The sequence below is a fragment of the Argiope bruennichi genome, chromosome 5 (assembly GCF_947563725.1).
Source record: "Argiope bruennichi chromosome 5, qqArgBrue1.1, whole genome shotgun sequence".
Taxonomy (NCBI): domain Eukaryota; kingdom Metazoa; phylum Arthropoda; class Arachnida; order Araneae; family Araneidae; genus Argiope; species Argiope bruennichi.
The window spans coordinates 2,767,914-2,790,018 of NC_079155.1; the positions used below are offsets into that span (position 1 = coordinate 2,767,914).

Consider the following 22,105-nt stretch of genomic DNA (forward strand, 5'->3'; position numbering starts at 1 on the left):
TGAAAGATCGATTAATTAACAATGTTTAATTTTAAATGCATCAAACATTAAGAAAATAAACAGAATCGTTTGAAATAATAGGCCGAAAAATGTTAGCCCTAGCCTCATTGCTGTTGGGAGAAAAAAAAAATGAAGCTTTAATCATTTGGCGGTGGGGAAAATGAAAGGATTTTTTGGCGGGAAAGTTAGTTTTTAATTAATAATTAAAATTCTAATTAAAATTTCAAAAAAAGGGACCACAGGTGCACATTCCCGACCTCCAAGGTATACACGTACCAAGTTTGGTAGCTGTAGGTCAAATGGTCTTTTCTGTAGAGCGCCAACACACACACACATTGAGCTTTATATATATGTATAGATGAAGCTTTTTCTGGAAATTACAGGAAAATCTTGTTCTTGCCTATTGAGAAAATCATACAGCCAATGAGTTCCAACTGTCTTAATGTTCCATTTCACTGAAGTCCGAATCATCATTAATAGCCATTTGCTTAGAAACCAGTAGAATTGTACCAGCCTATTTTAATTTATATTCTAAGGTATTTTGTGGAACATTGAAGGTTTTTGCAGAATTTTAGATCCATCCTATCTCACAGCACTTTTATAATACCTTCTATGCTATTCTGTTTGCCTCTGTTAAATTTTAAGCAAATTTGATCCTTCAAGAAATTATAGTTTAATTTTAAATAGTAACATAAGAACGGTCCGGTTTTGACTCATTTGGCGTACCTGGTCTTACGTGAGTGCAGAAATTATAAAAGTGAAACAAAACTACTTTACTATTGAACTTAATCCCTATTATTTGTTCAAGTATAAAACCATATTATACATACATGAATTTTTATAATTGTAATGAGAATTTACATATATTTTTATATAATTCAAATGTGGATTGTTTAAAAAACATATTAGTGAAATGAAACCACACACAAAAAAAGCAGTGAATTTAATAGCAATAGCACAGTCAATATACACATTCTTTCTTAACGAATAGTGGAGAGCTATTCAAAATCTGTCCGCCAGAGTGCAAAACTAATGACGCAAGAATCCATGCATTTGGTTTTGCCCTACTACCGGGTCTTATCCTATTCTCTTCTAAGCTTTCACATTCAAAAAATAAGTTACTTGAAATTCTTCTGCCTACATTATTTCTCTCTTCATATTATTTGATCACCTTTCAAAGTAAAAAAAAAACATTAATGGTAATTTAAATAATAAGCATCTTATATTTTAATATCCTTTCGTACATTAAAATGGCATTTCCAATCGATAATTTTAATCAACAATTATTTTTATTTAAATTTATTAAACACGGAATTTGCTCCCTAAAATGATGGGTCATTTACCCATAATATTTGGAAGCAAAATATTTTCATCTCTGTTAAGCAAATAATTTATAAAAATAAAGACATTTTGTAAAATTTATTTTATAAATTAAATAGAAAAGAAATCATGACATTTAAATGAACAAAATTCTACCACTTTTATGGGATGCATAAAGGCAAAACCTCAGTGACTCAATCAATTTTAAGGCTAATTCTGATAAAACAGCAAAAAACTGAAACTTTACCTGGTTTTTTTTTATAATTTTCAAGCCATTTATGATGAATACGGACAAAACAATCATGGGATGTCCCATGTCACTGTTCAAGAGAAGACATTAATGTAATTAAACTAAAACATTTGTTTTTTTTTATTTCTGCAACAGATTAATGATATTCATAAACATGCAATATAATTATCATTTCGTGTCCACATATAATAAGCATTAGATTCGCATGCTTTCGAATGATTTATCATCCCTTTCGAAAAGGCTAAAATAAAACAATGATTTGGTATTGCTTAGCTAAAAATAATCTTTATTACTCAGACAATAATTATCCAGATTTTGTAACTGTATTACAAAACTGGAAATAATCTAGTCTATTTCTTTGATAATGAGTGTCAGCAGATAATTTCTTCAAGTTTATATCGAAAGAAAGAAAATCTCAGATGTTTTGAGAGGAAACGAGATTGGAGTGCAATGAATGAAGGTTTTGTTCTCAATCCAGCATTTAAAATGATATCATACAAAAGCTTTAGAACAGAATTTAATTTGGATTGGTTATTTCTTGCTACTAGTGCTGAGTTCTATCTCCATTATGAGAGAGAAGTTTCATGTGTGGCCATGTATGAGTTTAGAGGTTTGCAAAAATTTAATGATTTGTGGTCTTTTGAACCACAAATATGGGTTCAAATTTAAGAGCAAATCGTCTTATGGAAGTAATGTTTTTCTATCTATGTGTATGTGAATATAATAGCACAAGAACGTAAGGAGCAAAATCAATGAGCTTTGAGATATAGTTTTACCATTATAAACATAGTTCTAAATAAAATTTGAAATCAAATCTGTCAATGGTAGTTGTTTGTCAATCAGTCCATTCTTGTTTATAGAAGCTCGATAACTCAAAAATGAGCTATATCTAGTTAGTGTGCATCCTTGACATCAAATTGTAGATTTGTATTAAAATTTTTGGCCCAGTAACCAAAGCAAAGAAGGCTAAAAGACAGCTTACTTTCTCTTCTCAACACTATACTACATACAAAATGCACCATATCACTGCACAATTATAACCTTTTGTTCAAAACTAGATAATTTAACTAATCATGAGAACTAAGTGCAGCAATTCAGCATCGTTGCTTCAATTGAAAAAGTGTGATTAACTGAATTGCACTTTCTTATATCAATTATGAATAAGCTCCTCACTGTACCCCTCACAAAAAAAAAAATCAAATTTCATTGCTAGAAGTGAGGTAAAAAAAATTGCATTATCTACTGTTTTTCTTCTCAACTCTGAAACTTGTCTCATTATGCTTTTTCTTAATTTTGTGTTTTACATTTCTCTCTTAATAATAAAGATGAATGAATGTACGTGCGTGTTGGCACTTCACAGACTAGACCCTTTAATATACAGCTACCAAATTTTCGATATATATATATCTTGGTAGGTGGGAATGTGCAGCTCAGAGTAATTCTTTTTCTTTCTTTGAAATTTTAATTAATTAAAACTGAAGCTGAATTTTGGCAGTTTTCTGTGATAAATTCTATAAATCCATTGCTGCAGGGAAAAAAAAAATAATGAATAATAAGCGAATAACTTCCTGCACAAAAATATAGAAAATTACAATTTCCAATTAAAAATTTAATAAAATTTTTCTAAATTAAAAAAAATGCCTAATATCAAACAATAGATTACATTGTTACCCTGAATTTCAAATTGTTTTTATTATTTCAAATATTTAATCATGTTCATTTCTTTATTGTTAAAAACTGAGAAAGAAGGATTCTGTTTAATATCAAAATAGTTTATAAGACAAACACAAATGTGAAGTTACAAGTAGGGATTGCAATACCGGTATACCGGGATACCGAATACCGGCATTTTGAGCAGTTTGTACAATTTTGTAATACCGGTATTCACAAGTTTAAATACCGGTTTTTCGGTATTTACTAGAAATTTTTAAAATGGTCACCACAATATGTTCAGGGATCGCGAACATAGCAAAATAGTATTCATTTTTGTTTTTATGTCTCCTTAACATGCGAAATTAATTAGCAAATTAATGGCTTAATTAATTAATTCCTTAAATCTAAATTAGCGAAACATGGATTATCCCTGAAAGAAAATATTGTATCCGTAACGACTGATGGAGCAACACTTATGAAAAAAGTTGGAAAGTTGATTGGTGCAAATCAGCAGTGTCCTATGCACATGGAATTCAATTAGATGTATTATACCAAAAAAAAAAAAAAAAAAGAAAGAAAGAAAGAAAGAACAGAAGAATCCAAATACTGTGGATATAGAAACTTCGGATTCCAACTTTGAGGAGAGTAAAAGTGAGAGTGATATTGACAATGAAGATAATGACAATGTGATTGTTGAAGAAGATATTGCTAATGACTATGAAATATTAATCTATCAAGAATTGCTTCCTATAATTTATAAAGTTTGAAAAATTGTTAAGATATTTAAACGTTTTCCCCTACAAAAAGATGCCATAGTACAAAAATGCATACTAACTGAAAATAAAATAGAATATATTTCAATATTAGATTCTAAAACACGTTGGAACAGTTTACTCCTAATGATGGAACGATTTTTGGAACTGAGAAATCCAATCCAAAAAGCAATAATCGACTTAAACCTGTAAATTATTTTTTCAGATAGTGAATTCGACTTAATATCCAAAACTATATAAGCCTCTACTTCCAATAAAACTGACTATTGAGGCATTATATCGGAGAGATTCTAATAACAGCAAATGCAACAATAAATTTCATGTTGCAGTCACTGAAAGAACAGCACACATCACTATCTAAAGAATTATATATTACATTGAAAAATCTCACAGAAGAAAGGCATACCGAAATAGAAAATTTCTTATAGTATTTACATAATTATATTGATTTTAAAAATGAAAAAGAAGAAAAGAAAATAACCAGTTCAAATCTGTTTAAGTTTACAGTAAAATTTCTCAAAATATTTTACCCACAAACCTATCCACATTCAGAAGAATCCGGTTCAATTATCGAAGATTATAATGTCACTACCATCGATAGTGAAAAGGAATTGTCTCTTGAACAAAAATTAGAATTAGCGATAAATAAAAAAATTCAACGAACCAAAATACAATATGGAAATCAGCTATATCCAAAACCATCCGACGAGAAATCGATTTATTTGAAGATGAGGGATTTAGAGGTAAATACTTGAAAAAAAATATATCGCGCGTTGCTAATAGTACCACCAGCTAGCGTAGATGCCGAAAGAGCGTTTTCGACAGCTGGTAATTTTTACACACAATTACTTTTCCGGCTTAATGACAGAACAATTGATACATTATGTTTTTTAAGATCACATTTCGAAAATTTGTAATAGTACCACAGACTGAATAGTGATATTTACACTTTTTTTGTGATTTAAATAAATAAGATGTTCCTTTACTTTTTTGTGATTATATACTGTTATAATTTATAAGTTACAAATTATTTTTTGTGATATTTATACTCTCTAACAAAACTGGCAAATAAAACAAAGAAACACCTGTGTTTTCTTTCTTTTTTTAAAATTTCTAATACCGGTATTAAAACCGGTATCCCGGTATTAATATTTAAAAAATACCGAATACCGGTATTGAAATTTTGGTCCGGTATTGAAATCCCTAGTTACAAGACTGTGATATTTAGAAGATGGACAAACCAGATATTTACATTTTTAATAGCATTATGCTGTTATAGGCTTTCCTCTCCGTTAGAAAGGTTCATGTACACAATAAATAAAATTTATGCAAAGCAATCAAAACAACATGACTTTAATCCCAAACAATTTTGTGGAATTATAGATGAACTTATATCTAAATTATTTATCTGTAAACAAAAATAACCAGTATTCAAGGTGAATTAGTAAGTCGCTTGAGACCACCAGTATGTAATACTCAACAAAAAATGTTAGCAGTATTTAAAAAAAAAAAAAATTATCCTTTACTGTTTTCTTTAATTCTTACAACGCTAATTGATTTGAGGAAAATTTCAGGCAAATTTTTCAAAATATCCAGAAAAAATTTTTCATTTAAAGAAAAATGAGACATAAATAAGCACAATCATTTTAAAGAGATCAGAGCTTAGAATTACTAACACTGTTTGAGGATAGCGTTAATAATGTTTAAGCAGCGTTTCCATCCAAAATTTAATAGAAATATGAAAAATTTGTTGTAAAGAACACATGCTAAAAATTATTTTTGTAACAAGTTGCTGTGAATGATGTCAACAAGTTAATAAAAAAAAATGACTTTATTTATGCTTTAAATTTAACTAAACAATTTTGTAGAAAAGTTGCATTATTTTTAAACTTAAATTACAACATATTGTTTCTAATATTTTTTTCTTTTAAGTGTCCCCATTTACGTTACAAACCAAACATTTGAAGTTACTTACAGATTTAAAGTTATCACTTATAAAATAAATAACAGAATATTAGTAAAAGTGGATCATTTTATTGCATGTATTATAATGAGATGTGCTTTGGTAATAACTCAGAAATCCGATTTCCTTTATATCACAAGTTATTAATTATTGTGGCCATATTTGATTAAGCAACTGTAATTTTACTACAAGTTGACAAACCATATAATTTATTTATTTAATAAGATATTAATTTTTTTTTACTGTGTTTCATTATTATATAATGAAATATCAAATAACTAAACATTGCAGAATTAATATGTCATCAAAAATTTATTAGAATAAAATATATTTACAGTTATATCACAATCAGTTATCTTAATTTAATACATCAAAAGCAAAAACCGAACACTTACAAGGCATAAGAAAATATGTAACATCAAAAATAAATACTTTTGTTCAACATATCAAAACTTTCTTTAGTGTCATTAATGTTGTGCAATTATTGGATGAAATTAAGCACAGCAAATAACACTGATAAAATCATTCTTTTTCAATCTTGGATTTTATAGATTTATACTGTTCAAATTGTTCTGGAGAAACTGAAGGCACTAATGTTTTCATAGCAGACAAAAAATCTTCTGTTTGAACATCGGGATTCAATTCTTCAATAGTTTTTCCATCTACAACAAATTAAAAGAATATATTGAACTGCCAAAAAATATTTTTAACATTAAAAATAAAAATGATACAATGATACAAATATATAAATAAAATTCAAAATTTTAAATAAATCTAATTTTTACTAAAATAATATAGCAAAAAAAAAAAATCAAATAGTTTTAAAAAAAATCCAATTTTATTCCACTGTCGATCATTATAAATAAAAACTAAAAATTCATTTTAAACGTAGTAATATACTTAAAGATTCTGTGCCTGAAATGCTCATAGAGAACTTTCCACTTATTTAAAATTGTTCAAGCTTTGACATTTGCTTAGACAAAACAATTTTTTAGTGAAATGAATAATCTACACAAGGAAAAATTACTTTAATACAAATTTTGTTATACCTTTGTTTCGTTATACCAAATTTATTAATATATCATAATTATATCAGGAGATATTTGTCATTTTTTTATTAAGAGGTATTATTTCCATATTTTGATATTCTCCGGACACAGGTAATAGTCTTTTTATTTTCATGATACTTTAAAAGCTTCTGTATAGTTACAATTTACAGGTTAAAATCAATTAGTATTTCATGAAGACGAAATACTTAAAGAAAATTTTAATCTTTTCAGCATCGAAATATTCAAAAACTACGAACATTTTGCTTAAAAGGCATCTAAATTTGCATCAAAGTCAGGTTCAAAACATAAAAATAAAATATTTTGTTGCATGAGCAAAAGAAAAAAAAAAGTAAGTGCGATAAAAGAATGAATTTTTTTTAAAGCAAAATAAAGTGTATAGCTTAGAATAGCAGAAAAGTGATGAACAAAGTGGTTTCAAAAGCAATCAGCAGAAGCAGAATCCCTCATAAACTAGGTGCATGTACTTCAGAATTAAAGGTACTTATGACGATGATGATCTTACACAAAATTCTAGTAAATCGAAAATATACATGCAATATCCTGTCACCAGGCATGTGTGCAGAAACATCGATAGTGTCCGTATTTGACTTCAGTAAAGGACTATCATTAGTTGTAAATGATGTCCCATTCTACTTATGAAAAAAGATCAGCTATTTGTCGACTAAAATAATAATTATCAAGTTAAAACAAAATTCCAATTTTAATATAAATTTCCTCGACTTTTCCTTGATTTTTCTCAATCTTTTGGAATTTCCTGACCATTCCCATTTTTCACTGTCAGCCGGTCATCCTGTTTTTGCACTTAATCCTTGCTTTTCTTTATTCACATATACCATTCTTATCATTACTGCTTACTACTTATAAACAGCCATGAAATGATATGCCACTTTATTTGACAAGCATAAAAAAAGGAGTGTGTTTCATCCACTGATAAATGTAAATCATTAAAACAAATTTCCTTTCATGCTTTACTTGTGACTTAATGTTCTATGCAAATGCTTTTTATTGCAAAAAGTTTCGTTATATAAAAATACATATATAGGATGTCTGCTTGTTATGAAACACAAATTGCATATCATTCTAAATGTTCATTCAGTTACTCTAAATATCTTTAATTGCCATTATTGCTGCACTTTTTAGTTAGTTTTCAAGCAGATTTAATTATATGAACAACTATTATTATATTTATAAATTTATTTATGAGAATAATGAACAATAGGATATATTTAAGAAATATCCGGTTTAATAATCGAATATAGAATTTTCTTGATTAAATACAACAAAATGAATTCAATTAAATTATCATTTAACAACTAAGTATATTAAACTTGGTAATAAAAATCAATAAAAATGTTACAAATTGTAATAACACATCTAAATATAATTTATCAAAACAATATAATTATACTTAAGATTTTAATCATAAATGAATAATTTTTCCATCTGTTTTTAAAAATTGAAAATTCTTCTCAAAAGCATATAACAATAATTTAATGTGTGTTAAAAGAAATATTTGAAAATCACGATTGTTCATACAACTGAAGTAGAAGAAAAATGACCACAAGAATTTTATAAAAATGTTGCTTATGATCTCATATCTTTTTTGTATGCATCAAATCTTAAAAAAAGTAAAGTTAAAAATGAATTTGATTCAAGATATAAAATATATATATTTAAATATATATATATATGTATAAAATTTTAATTATTACAAACAGAATCACAAGAATAAATTTATTGAGAATAAAATTTAAAAAATTACCGAATTATATAATTAAGAAATATATATAATATTTATAATTAAGCATTAACTATCTAAGTTTAAGAGAACAAACAAACTAAACTATAGGAATGCAAAATGATGGGGATTAAATAACAAAACTAACTTTTTTCTAACATGCTGACATTTTTTTCAACTCTCTGGATGACAGCATTGGAACATAAAGAATAAAAATCAGCTCCCGAAAGATGTGGAGGACAACTATCTATGATATCTTCAAGATTTACATCAGCAGCCAAAGGAATTCTAAAAGAAATAATATAAAAAAATAAAATATATATGTTACTGCAGAGAGAAAAACAAATCTGTTGCCTCACAGAACAAAAGACTTTTACGGACAGAACTAATTTTCTACTTTATTTTTAAATGATAGGACTGAGTATATGTGAGCATTAAGATTCACCACTGAAAAGGGGGTGGGGGGTGACAGAAAATAAATATGTAAATTTGATAAGTATTCTTGCATACACACATATTTTAAAACTTAATCTTGTACTTTGAATGATTTATAATAATAAAAAGCATGTAAAAAATACAAAATAATAAGTTATTCTTTTTTTTTCAATAACATTTTCAGTAAATCCACTAAATCGAAATTCAAGTCCATATCAATAAACATTTGGTATCAAATTATTTTTTATTGATGCATTTTGAAGATAATATAAGCCATAGAAATAGTGTACAATTATTCTTTTCTCTATTTATTATATGTTACTATATATTACTTGTTAATAATAAATGATTTAAACTGCTAACTCAAAAATTTAATAAAATTTCAGAAATGCTTTTCTTATAAACCAAATAAAAATAGTCTAAATAGAAACTTAAGCAAATAATATTGATCTAAACACAAATCTAATAATCCCACAATCTAAACCAAACTTTTAGAAACGAAAGTTGAACTAAGCTTACTTATTGCCAAAAAAATTGCAAAAAATTTATAAAGTGCTAAATATTTGTGCATTTAAAAAATCAACTATAAAAGTTTTTTCAATGCATAAAATGTTTTAGTCAGATAAAAACATTCTGATGTGCAATATATATTACATTACTTAGTATTTGCTTAAAAAAACATATGGTGGGGGTTCTTTTTTTATTAAAATATTTAAGTAGTAACAAAATTAATATATTTTGCTAAATTTTGTAAAATAATAGCCCAATTTGCAAATAATGGATACTTACTTTCTAGTTAATGCTTTAAGAATATTTAGTTTCGATTTCTTGTCTTCAGGTATTCCAACATACAATAAGCGATCAAACCTGGAAGGTGAAATCAAAATAAGTGCAATATAGTTAAAATCTAACAAGGCAATATCTTTAATATATAGCACTCATATGAAATAAAACTATGAAAAAATTATTGTTTTATTGAATATTCACAAATATATACCTTCCAGGCCTTAATAAAGCTGGATCAAGAAGATCAGGCCTATTTGTTGCACCAATAACAAATACCTCGGACTTTTTATTCAGACCATCTAACTCTGACAGCAACTGTGAAACAACTCTAAAAAAATGTTTCCAGTATAAAATAATTGAACTAAGAAACAAATTAAATTTATAACAATGATAATTGTAGAGCATAATTATCCATAGATTTCTGGAATAAAATTAACATTGGTAAATAGTACGCTTTAAAAAACTTAAAGTGATTAATTTAGGAAAATGCATAAAATTTTTTTAAGTAAAAGCCGTGAAGGCATAAAAATAATTAAAAATGAAAAGAATTTTCAAATAAAATTAAAGGAAAGGGAACAAGGAAAGAAAAAAGACAATGAAATGGAGGGGGGAGGTAGGAATTAATTTCTTAAGCACAGCAATTTATCAGAAGTAGATATTCACATGTAATTAATTAGAATGTATTATCATACAATGTCATTCAAGAATTCTAAATATTAGTATAATCATTACCCCTCCCCTTTTTTTCAATCTAAAGATAAAACGAAACAAAAAAACTTAATAGGGTGAGTAGTGAGAAAATGCTTCAAAAAGTAAGTACTTTTTAAGCACCTTAACTCAAAAAAATTAAGCACTTTTTACATTCATGCATACATGAGCCTGCTTATTTTTTAAGCAAAGGATGTTTTCTGTTTTATAATAAAACTTAATTTTTATTGAAATTTTTTAATTAATTTAATTGTGTATTTTCGAAATTTTAAATTATTTCTGCACTAACATAAAAGTTTTAATATTTATTTCTGCAACACTGCAGAATGCAGATGTGTCTATTGTAAAACTTATTTGGTTTTGACAAAAACAAAGATTATCATAATTTTATCATTAACAGAAAATTAAACCAAGATTTAATCAATCAGTTAAAATTTTTACTCTGTTCTAAGGTTAACAATAAAAAGCTGGCTTCTTTTTCAACTTTTTTTTTAAATTAATAAATTACCAATTAATTTGGATGGATACATCATTTCTGAATTTACATTGGCATTGATAAAGATGCATAGCATGACCAAAAATTTTGTATTTGATTTTTATATATGATGCAACAAATGAAATTCGACATGGCTGGGATGTAAATTACCAGGCTAAAATATACCAGGACGGCCACCATCATAAGATTGGCAAAACTGCCAGAAATTCATGATTTAAGTTTTGAATTTTGATTCAAAGTTCTGAACTGAATTTGAAAAGGAATGAATGCCTCTTTAAAAAAAATTATAACATTAACATGTTTAAAGTTACTTGAAAATTCAATGAAAAAATTACATTATTTTGAATTTTATTTTAAAAAATCATTGTTACAAATTGAGTTAATTTAACAAGATTAATTTCCCAAAAATTATTAAAACTAAAAAATAAAGAAAGAAAGAAAAAGTATTCACTCAAGCGAAATTGGAATTCAAACAATCTTTTTAAACCTTTAAAACGGTGTAAAAATATTTTTTATTCAATAATATGCTTTAATGATGTGGCAGAAATAAATCCTGTTTTTATTTTTTAATTAAACTTCTAATTAAAATATCAAAAAATACATTCTTAGCAACTTTTTAATATCGCAAAAGCAACTTCCTGCCACATTTCACGTTCCTAACTTCAATGATTTGTCAATCAGGACAAACCTCTAAGAGAAGAGAGATTTCAATCGGACACAATATATATATACATCTGTATGAGTTATAAAAAGAGAAAAGGCATAAATCGTTACATATAATAGAATCTGAATCCTAAAGAATAAAAGTTTTGAAAATATTTTTACTTGTACATTTTTCATTTATTTATTTATTTGAAATTTTAAGTACCACATGTAGTTAGATTTTTGTATACATACTAAAACTAAAATTTGTCGAGATTGGTCCAACAAATAACAGTTTCTAAATAGACAAGGACATCAAAAAAAAAAAAAAAATCACGATAATTGAAAATCTATGGCTTCAAGTTAAAATATCATCATACTCGAATTTTACGCAATCACTAACGCAATAAGTAAGAATTCAATATACATTATATAGTAAATCCCTTTAATAAGTTGTACAATATATTGCTTCAGAACGAAATACCAAAGAGAACAATGATCAAATGTGTAAAGAACTAAAGAGGTTTCACTGTAAACGTTTTTAGATCTCTTTGGGGCACCAAATTCATATTGCTGTATTCATATTTTCAGTCTGTTGGACAAATCTGCATATTTTTCTTTAATAATACATAAAAAAAATTAAGCATACATTTATCAGACATAACTAAAACAATACTTCACCCTCTTTGAATTCTACTGATAATCGAACGTTTTTTGAAATCGCAACAAGTATGACACAGTACACATTTTCTATTGTCCCTACGGGATAAACTTCCCAATATTTCAATAAAGAACAATAAACATTGTTGAAAAAAGAGGGAGTGGGGAAAAAAGATATTTAATTTTATTTTAATATGTATTGGCACTCCTCAAAGTTTTCTTTGCACTTCTCGAGAAAATTAAGCACTTTTCATGACGCTACGCAACCTGCTTACGTTAATTCATCAAGCTATTACATTGAGATTTCTTGATTCAATTTTCTAATCAGTATTTCATTTCTAAAAATAATGCATACGTAAAAAAATTAAACATAGCAATTCTATATTTCTCATAAATTCATACCGATCCATAACTCCTCCAGAATCACCACTTCGGCCTCTGTTTGGTGCTAATGAATCTAATTCATCAAAAAATATAATGCAGGGGACAGCACTTCGGGCCTGGGAAAATACTATGCAAAATACAAAACATTATATAAGTTACCTAAAAATAATTACAGAAAAAATATTTAAGTATTTATAATATATAATATTTACCAGCTCGCACATTTTCTTCACTTTGTCCTACATACATATTAATCAGTTCAGGTCCTTTCACACTAGCATAAAAAACACACACACATTTGTAATATAAATCAGGATAAATATTGTTTTTTCAGAAAATATTCTTTATTGGAAAAACATTTAATATAATTACAAAACTCACCTTAAAAAATTTAAAGAACATTCAGTTGCAACAGCTTTGGCTAACATTGTCTTGCCAGAACCAGGTGGTCCATACAGTAATACACCTAAGTTTATTACAAAAAATATTAAAACAAGTTGATAGAAAGAGTATTGAATTATCAAAAAATATACAATGTATTGTTATTAAATATCAATAGACAGTGAAATAAAAACAAATTACTAATAGATTATGACAGTAAATAATAATTAAAACTTAAAAAAATAGAATTGCATATGTGAAACCAATTTTTGACAGATATAAGTTTCCAATTCTTTCACAATTTCTTTCTCACATGAGCTGATTTATATATTAATATACATGGTCTAATTTCAATATCAAATTTCACACAGTAGTATAAAACTGCTGCAAGATGTCAATAAAAACACCAGGATCTCATGCTTAAGCAAAAAACCAATTCATGAAAATGTTCAATTAGACTGTCAAGTGTTTAAGAATATATACAAACACCTACCAAACTTTCTATAATATATGATAAATTAACTAAAATACAGCATCCAAAATGCAATACTCAGGAAACTACAATTGAAAATGAGATCTCATGTTGATTATAAGGGGTTTAAGCAACAAATATAAAGAGAATTATTTGTTGTACCACAAAATATATTAAGAAACTAAAAATTCATAAAAAGAATTATAATCTTTCAATTCTATACATGCTTTAGATTATTTATGCTACAAATAATTTTTAGTAAATGCTACATTCTCAAAATAAATCAGGACAGTTCATCTACTCCCCCCTCCCCCCCCCTTTTTTTTTCTTAGGTAGATTCCTTAAAGGAAAACTACTTATAATGGTTCTCAGATTGGATTGGATTTATGTGGTTTATTGGCGCAAAAGCCATATTTGGCTATACTGCGCCAATCAAATGGTAAAATTATAAAAGATATTTAAAACACTAATTTGTTAAATTAGCATAAGTATGCAAATATAAAATTGCATAATGTAAAAAATGATCTTAGCATCTGAACATTTAAAACCATGGTTCATGAAAATTTGAAACTATGATGAAATGTATAACACAAAAAGGAATGTTCAACACAAATAGAATAATAGAAAAATTATATGCAAGTAAAAAAGCCAATAGCTCTTAAAATATTTGGATGGTATTCTTCATCCACCACGTCTTGTAATGTTGAAGTAGCGAAGGTAAAAAAACGAGCACGATAAGAATTAAAAACAGGACATTCAATTAAGATATGGTGAACAGTAAAATTAACTTGGCAGCTGTTGCACCTAGGCGCATTTTCCCCGAATATGAGATGTTTGTGGGTGAAGCGCGTATGTCCTATACGGAGACGAGTCAATTTATCATCCATCTCACGTATAGGATGAACAGGCCAAGAAACAACGTCCGTTTTAATAAAATGTAATTTATTTTGGATCTGCAGATCCCATGATTTTTGCAAGGTAGAACAGATGTGGTGATAGATGGATTTTTTAATGTCGCAAAAGGGAATTCCTATGTTTAGAAAGATCCTTGCAGATTTTGCAGCCAAGTCCGCCTTCTCATTCCCCAAGATGCCGACATGACTCGGTACCCAACAGAGAATAATATTAAACCCATCATTTTTTAAAAGTCGCAAGGCAAATAAAATTTTAATGGCAATCGGATGCATCCGATTGTGGTAATGCGAGAGTGTCTCCAAAGCACTCATGCTATCGGTGTAAATAATGACTTTACGCTGAGTAGAGATTGAAATTTTCAGAAGAGCACAGAAAATTGCCACTAACTCAGAAGTAAAAACCGAACAGCAATTGCGAAGACGATGGCTCAGTGTGTCAGATGTAAGAACGATTCCACAACCAACATCGCCATCTGATTTCGAGCCATCCGTAAAAATTGGCACAAAAGAAGAATACCGATAGCGATGAAATAAAAAGAGCAGTTGGAAAACAAAAGGATCAGTTAATGATTTGTCGAATCCCGTGAAAGGATTTAAGAACGAAAATTGTGGGATATCCCAAGGTGGGAAACTAAAAAAAGTCAACAGCTTTAACATGCACAGTATTAAGGTCCGAGTCATGCAGGAGCAATCTGGCTCTCTCACAAAATGGAAGAATGTGAGAGGGGCGGGCATTATAAAATCGACGAAGACCAACTGGCAGAGAAATTTCACTTAGTAGATACTTCAGAACATATTTAGTTCGTAAATAAAAAAGGCAGACAATTTCTTTCGCCTTAAGCAAAGTGGTACTGGTGACATATAATATAGAGGCTTTCAACTGGAGACGTACGAAACGCACCAAAGCAAATGCGCAGAACAGAATGATGGACGGTATCCAGTCGCCACAAAACAGATGAGCGGGCGGAACCATACACCATATATCCATAATCTATCCGGGAGAGAATGATTGCCTGATAAAAACGGAGAAGGGAGGTTCGATCGGTACCTAAAGATGTTTTTGAGTTGGTTGGTTTTTTAGGTTTTCTGGCGCAAGAGCCATATCTGGCCATGCTGTGCCAATCAAATGGTAAGAAGCACTTCGAAGATATTAAAGAAAGTTATTCCGATTAAAAACTAGGCAAGATTAAAAATTCTAATCGCAAGCCGATGCATTAAAACGGTATTTAAAAAACATTCGAGAAAAAAGTAAAAGTTCATTAAATACCGACAATCGAAAAAAGGATTGCAAATTATACAAAACTTAAATAAAATGCAATAAGCCAATGGTTTGCAGAAATTTAAAAATATTAGAGTGATGCTTCTCATCCAGTAGATCACGCATGTCTATAGAAACTGTATTAAAAAACCTTAACCGATGATGATTAAAACCAGGGCAATCGATTAAAATATGACGTACACTTAAAACTGTCTGGCATGTCGGACGTGGTTCACCAAATAAAAGGTGTTTATGACTGAAGCGGGTATGACCGATGCGGAGCCGAATTAATACGCACAGGGATGGTAGGCCATAAGCGAATCATTGGTTGAAGAGAATGTAGCTTATTGGAAATCTGCTGATCCCAATCATTGCCACAACATATGAACGTGCCGAGCAAAACATGTCTTTGCATCCCCATGCGGAAGCGTTCGCTCATGAAAAGTGCTTAATGATTTTTCTGCAGCATCTGCCATTTCATTTCCCGGTATTCCGACATGCCTCGGAACCCAGCAGAATAGAATTTCGAACCCTTTGTTTTCAAGGGATTGAAGAAAAACCAGGATTTCCAAAGCAAACGGATACATTAGATTTCTGAAATTGGAAAGGGATTCCAAAGCACTCTTGCTGTCAGTGTAGATGCAAAAGGTGTGTGTAAAAGAAGTTGAAATCACTTCAAGGGCGTATATTATTGCAACCGATTCAGCAATCAAAACAGAGAATGATGTGGTAAAACAGAGTAGCTGTATGTCTGAGTAGGTAAAACAACACCACTACCAACATGACTATTAGATTTTGACCCATCAGTAAATACTTCTGTGTACGAATAATTCTGGCTGCGATGATCTTTAAAGAGCTTCTGAAAGATAATAGGTGCTGTTGTGGATTTGTCAAATCTCGTAAATGGGTTCAAAAATGAGAAATTTGGAGTATTCTAAGGGAGGAAAGAAAAGTAATTAATAGGTTGAATTGTAGCATCATGAAGTCCCGAATCATTCAGTAGAATTTTTACTCTCTCACTAAACGGAAGAATGTGAGAGGGCCGTGCATCATATAGTCCTCGAAGACCACTCGGAAGAGACAACTGACTAACAGGATGTTTCGGAACCGATTGTATTCGGAAATAATATTGTGCTGTTAATTTCTGAAATCTCAGACCTAGAGGCATTTGATTGCAGATAGCATACAAGCTTTCTATGGGTGATGTGCGGAAAGCCCCAGAGCAAATTCTCAGTGCAGAATGATGCACCGTATCAAGCCTGTGCAAAACAGAAGGGCGTGCAGAACCATACACCATGCACCCATAATCAATGCGGGATAATATGACGGCCTGATAAATTCGGAGAAGGGATGGGCGATCGGCACCCCAAGAAGTATTAGACAAAACTTTTTAGGATATTGAGGGATTTCTCACACTTCTTCCGTATATGAAGAACATGTGGGAGGAAAGTGAGCTTCCTATATAAAATTATTCCCAAAAATCGCACATCATCAACGACGGCAATGGTATTTCCTCGAATATTAATCACAGGGTTAGGTTAGGTTTATGAAGTTTAATGGCACAAGAGCCTATCTTGGCTAAACTGCGCCAAACATATGGTTAAAAACTAATCTTATTCAGCAACAAGATTTAAAAATCAAAACACAAGTTCAATGGAACTATGAATATAAGAAAATACCCAAATACAGCAAAAAAAAAAAAAAAAAGAAGCTGATAAAAAATTACATTAGGGAATGCAATTAAAAAAGGATAAAGTTTATCAATAATGACGATTTATCAGATACATGTAAAAAAGCGAATAGCTTTTAAAAAGGTAAAAATATTTGGGTGGTGTTTTTTACCCACCAAGTCCTACATAGTTAGAGACGATGACTGGAAAAACAACTCACGATGTGATTTAAAATCAGGGCATTCAATAAGAATGTGTTTCACAGTAAAATCGGTACTGCATGTAGGGCATATGGGTTTCCTCTCTCCACAAATGAGATTTTTATGTGTTAGACGTGTATGTCCTATACGGAGGCGGGTCAATTTAACATCCAACCCCCGTACAGGGAGTACAGGCCATAATCCAATGAAAGATTTAATGGTATGCAATTTGTTGTAAACTTGCTCATTCCAGTTTGCCTGTCAAGTGGAATAAAGATGACAAAGAACGAACGCATCACAGTAAGGAATATTTTTTGAAAGAAATGAAGAAGCAGCTTTTGCAGCACTGTCTGCTGCCTCATTCCCAGAAATGCCCGAGTGACTCGGTACCCAACAAAATAAAATATTAAATATCTTATTTCGAAGAAGGAGTAAAGTATTTAGAATTTCTAAGGCGACAGAATGCATTTGATTGTCGGGATGGGAGAGCGTCTCTAAAGCACTCATACTGTCAGTATAAATAATGAAACTGCGATAAGTAGACATCGAAATTTCCTGAAGGGCAGAGGAAATTGCCATTAGTTCCGTAGTAAAGACAGAAAAACAGGTATGTAAACGATAGCTCAGTGTACCAGATGGAAGTACAATGCCATAGTCGACATGTCCATCTGATTTCGAACCATCTGTAAAAACTGGGATGAAAGATGAATAATGACAGCGATGATAGAGAAATATCTGTTGAAAAACCACAGATGCTGTTTATCAAATCAAGAAAATGGATTTAACAAAGAAAAATTCTGGCTTACCCCATGGCGCAGAGCAAAAGAGATTGTAGCAGACTTAATTGTTAAATTAAAGTCCGAGTTCTGCAAAAGTATTTTTATTCTCACACTGAATGGTATTATGCAAGAGGAACGAGCATCATAAATTCTCCCAAGACTAGCTGGAAGTGTTAATTCAGATATAGGGTGTTTCGGTAGAGCCTGCGTTCGGAAGTAATATAAGACGGCAATTTTTTTACTCCTTAAATAGAGAGGTAGTTGGTGGCAGATGTTATACAAGTTTTCCATGTGGGATGGAAAGCTTGTATAAAGAAGGCACCGGAGCAGATTCTCAGTGCAGAATGATGGATTGTGTCCAGTCTGCGCAAAACACTAGGGCGTACAGATCCATACACCATGCACCCATAATCAATACGGGAAAGAATGACTGCCTCGTAAATACGGATTAGGGAGGTTCGATCTGCTCCCCAAGTAGTTCAGGAAAGGACTTTTAAGATGTTCAAGGTTCTCTCACATTTCCTTTGCAAATACAAAACATGCGGAATGAAGGTGAGTTTGTGGTCAAATACGACCCCCAAAAAACGCGTTTCATCCACAACTGGAATAGCATGGTTATGAATATTAGGTTCTAAGTGAATATTACTATTTCTGCAAAAATGAAGGCACCGACTTTTCTCTGGAGAGATGGTGTGCCCGTTTTCATCACACCATGTTACTAGTTTGTTGACTGCATTTTGAAGCTGTCTTTCAATTAAATGCATAATACTTCCTTGGCATGAAATCTGGAGATCGTCAACGTAGAGGCTTGCATGAACAGATGATGGCAATTGATTTAAAATTTGGCTCATACGAACAATAAAAAATGTGACACTGAGGACACTTCCCTGAGGAACACTCTCAGCTTGAATAAAATTGTTAGAATTAAAGCTCCCCATTCGAATTCTAAAAGTGCGATATGACAAAAAGTTTTTTTTATAAAAATGGGCAATTTTCCTCTAAAACCAAGATTGAAAAGTGTTAAAAGTATACCATACCGCCATGCACGGTCATAAGCTTTCTCAATATCGAAGAATATGGAGACAAGATGGTTCCTCCTTACAAATGCGTTGCGAATTTCGGTTTCCAGTAAAGCGAGGTTACCAAAAGTAGATCGACCTCGACGGAAACCACTCTGCAACGGGGAGATGCACCTTGTTTCTCCAATTCGTATACGAGACGTGCATTGACCATACGCTCAAAAGTCTTGCATAGACAGTTTGTCAGAGCTATTGGTCTGTAGTTCAGAGAGTTTGATGAATCCTTGCCAGGTTTTAAGATGGGGATCACAATAGCTTCCCGCCATTGTGCAGGGTACGCCTGCTCAATCCAAATTCTGTTAAATAACCTTAACAGGTTGCAAAGGGAAGTTTTGCTCAAATGGCGAAGCATGTTAAAAGTGATACCATAAGGTCCCGGGCTTGTAATATGGGCTCGAGACAAGGTTGTTTCCAATTTCAACATCCTAAATTCAGAGTTGTATGGGAAGTTTCTTCAGGCATTAAAAAGCAATGGCAACCGTTTCGCGCGATTCTTAATTGCCTTAAATTCTGGACTATAAGAATCAATTGCGGAAACTTGTGCAAATGCTTGGCGGAGAATATTGGCAACGTCTAATGGGGATGAATATGATGTACTGCCTATATTTAAAATAGGAATGGTAGATTCACGATAAATCCCATTAACAGCCTTGACCTTATTCCACAACATTTTACTTGGAGTCCAAGATGTAATGGACGAGACAAAATTAATCCAGGATTCCCTCTGACTACGACGACGTATACGACATGCAAGGGACTTGGCTCTTTTAAAAGCGACTAAGTTTTCCGTCGTTGGGTACCTCTTAAATTTGTTCCAAAGTCTCTTTTGGTTCTTGTAACTATTGTGGCAAGCTTCATTCCACCACGGTCTACAAAATTTTCTCAGACGTGGAGAACTCTTTGGAATGGTGGCATTTGAGGCATTTATTATGCTCTCAACGACATGTTGTACTGCTTCAGTGATGTCGCAAGTATTGATCATGTTCTCTGTGATTTGTGCTAAAAGTTTAAAAGGATACCAGCCTGCCCGCTGGAATAGAAAACTCGGAGGACAAGATGCCATACCGTCGCTATCAGCATGTGAAACCATAACATGGAAGTGGTCACTATTATAAAGATCCTCACTTACTGCGAAAGTCAGCAACGGCATGAGCTCAGGAGAACATATGGCCAAATCAATACTGTGGAAGCTGCGTGTGGGCGCATGAAAGTATGTCTTCTCGTCATTATTAAGCAGACAGAGACAGTTATTAGTAATAAACTGTTCAATCTGCCGCCCATGAGAGTTTGTACTATCTGCACCCCACAACGTACTATGGCCGTTGAAATCACCAAGAAGATGGTTTTGAGAGAACCTTTAATATATTTAAAGATTTCTCACACTTCTTCCGCAAATATAATATATGCGGAAGGAAGGCAAGTTTACGATCGAGAATCACTCCCAAAAACCGTACTTCATTCACCACATGAATCGAAATATTTTTCATTCGAATACAAGGACCAGGTGAATGTTTCTTTTCCGACAGAAGTGAATGCAATTACTCTTCTCTGGGGAAATAGTGTGACCATTATTATCACACCAAGCTAAGAATTTATTTACAGCGTTTTGCAATTGTCGCTCTATTAGCGTCATGTTACTACCTTGGCATGATATCTGCAAATCGACAACATAAAGTGTTCCATGAATAGATAAAGGCAACTTACTTAAAATTTTGCTCAGATGAACAATAAAAAGTGTCATCTTGTGGAACTCTCACAACTTGAATAAAATTATTAAAATGAAAGTTACTAACTCGAACACGAAAAGTACGTTGTATTAAAATGTTTTGTAAAAAGATGGGAAGTTGCCCCAAAAACCTAAATTAAATAGTGTGGAAAGTATGCCATAGCGCCAGGCACGATCCTACGCTGTCTCTGTGTCGAAAAATATAGAGACAAGGTGGATTCTCCTAACAAATCCGTTGCGAATTTGGATTTCAAGTAACACGAGGTTGTCAAAAATAGACCGATTTCTACGGAAACCACTCTGCAATGGGGGGATGTATCCTTGTTTCTCCAATTCGAAAATTAGACGAGCGTTGACCATGCGCTCAAAGATCTTACAAAGGCAGTTTGTAAGAGCAATCGGCCTGTAGTTCAGAGGGATAGATGCTTCTTTGCCAAGTTTCAAGATAAGAATCACTATAGCGTCTCGCCATTGTGAAGGGTATTTCTGCTCAGTCAATATTCTGTTAAACAGTAACAGATTGGAAAGGGAAATGGTATTCAAATGGCGAAGCATGCTATACGTGGTTCCATCTGGTCCTGGGCTGGTATCGTGGATTTCAGACAGAGCCATCTCTAGTTCATGCATCCTGAATTCACAGATATGCAATGGTGCTTCGGGCTTTGAAGTGCAGATGCAACTGTTCCGTTCGATTCTTAATTGCCAGAAACTGAGGACTGTAAGAATCAGTTGCGGAAACTTGTGCAAA

At 31.2% G+C, this 22,105-nt stretch overlaps 1 protein-coding gene across 2 annotated transcripts in view; it reads right to left on the minus strand.

Moving 5' to 3' along the window:
- Nucleotides 1–6,307: 6,307 nt before the first annotated feature.
- Nucleotides 6,308–22,105, minus strand: part of LOC129968617 (peroxisomal ATPase PEX6-like) — an 88,139-nt gene continuing 72,341 nt past the window's right edge. Inside the window, exons 17-23 of one of the 2 annotated variants that reach the window (XM_056082694.1) lie at nucleotides 13,260–13,344; nucleotides 13,091–13,152; nucleotides 12,897–13,005; nucleotides 10,200–10,316; nucleotides 9,992–10,069; nucleotides 8,916–9,055; nucleotides 6,308–6,621 (exon numbers count right to left, since the gene is read on the minus strand). In XM_056082694.1, the coding sequence (XP_055938669.1) occupies nucleotides 6,482–6,621; nucleotides 8,916–9,055; nucleotides 9,992–10,069; nucleotides 10,200–10,316; nucleotides 12,897–13,005; nucleotides 13,091–13,152; nucleotides 13,260–13,344 (731 nt within the window). In that variant the 3' untranslated portion in view covers nucleotides 6,308–6,481. The remainder of the gene's footprint in view (nucleotides 6,622–8,915; nucleotides 9,056–9,991; nucleotides 10,070–10,199; nucleotides 10,317–12,896; nucleotides 13,006–13,090; nucleotides 13,153–13,259; nucleotides 13,345–22,105) is intronic. The other variant, XM_056082693.1, reaches the window with a different exon arrangement.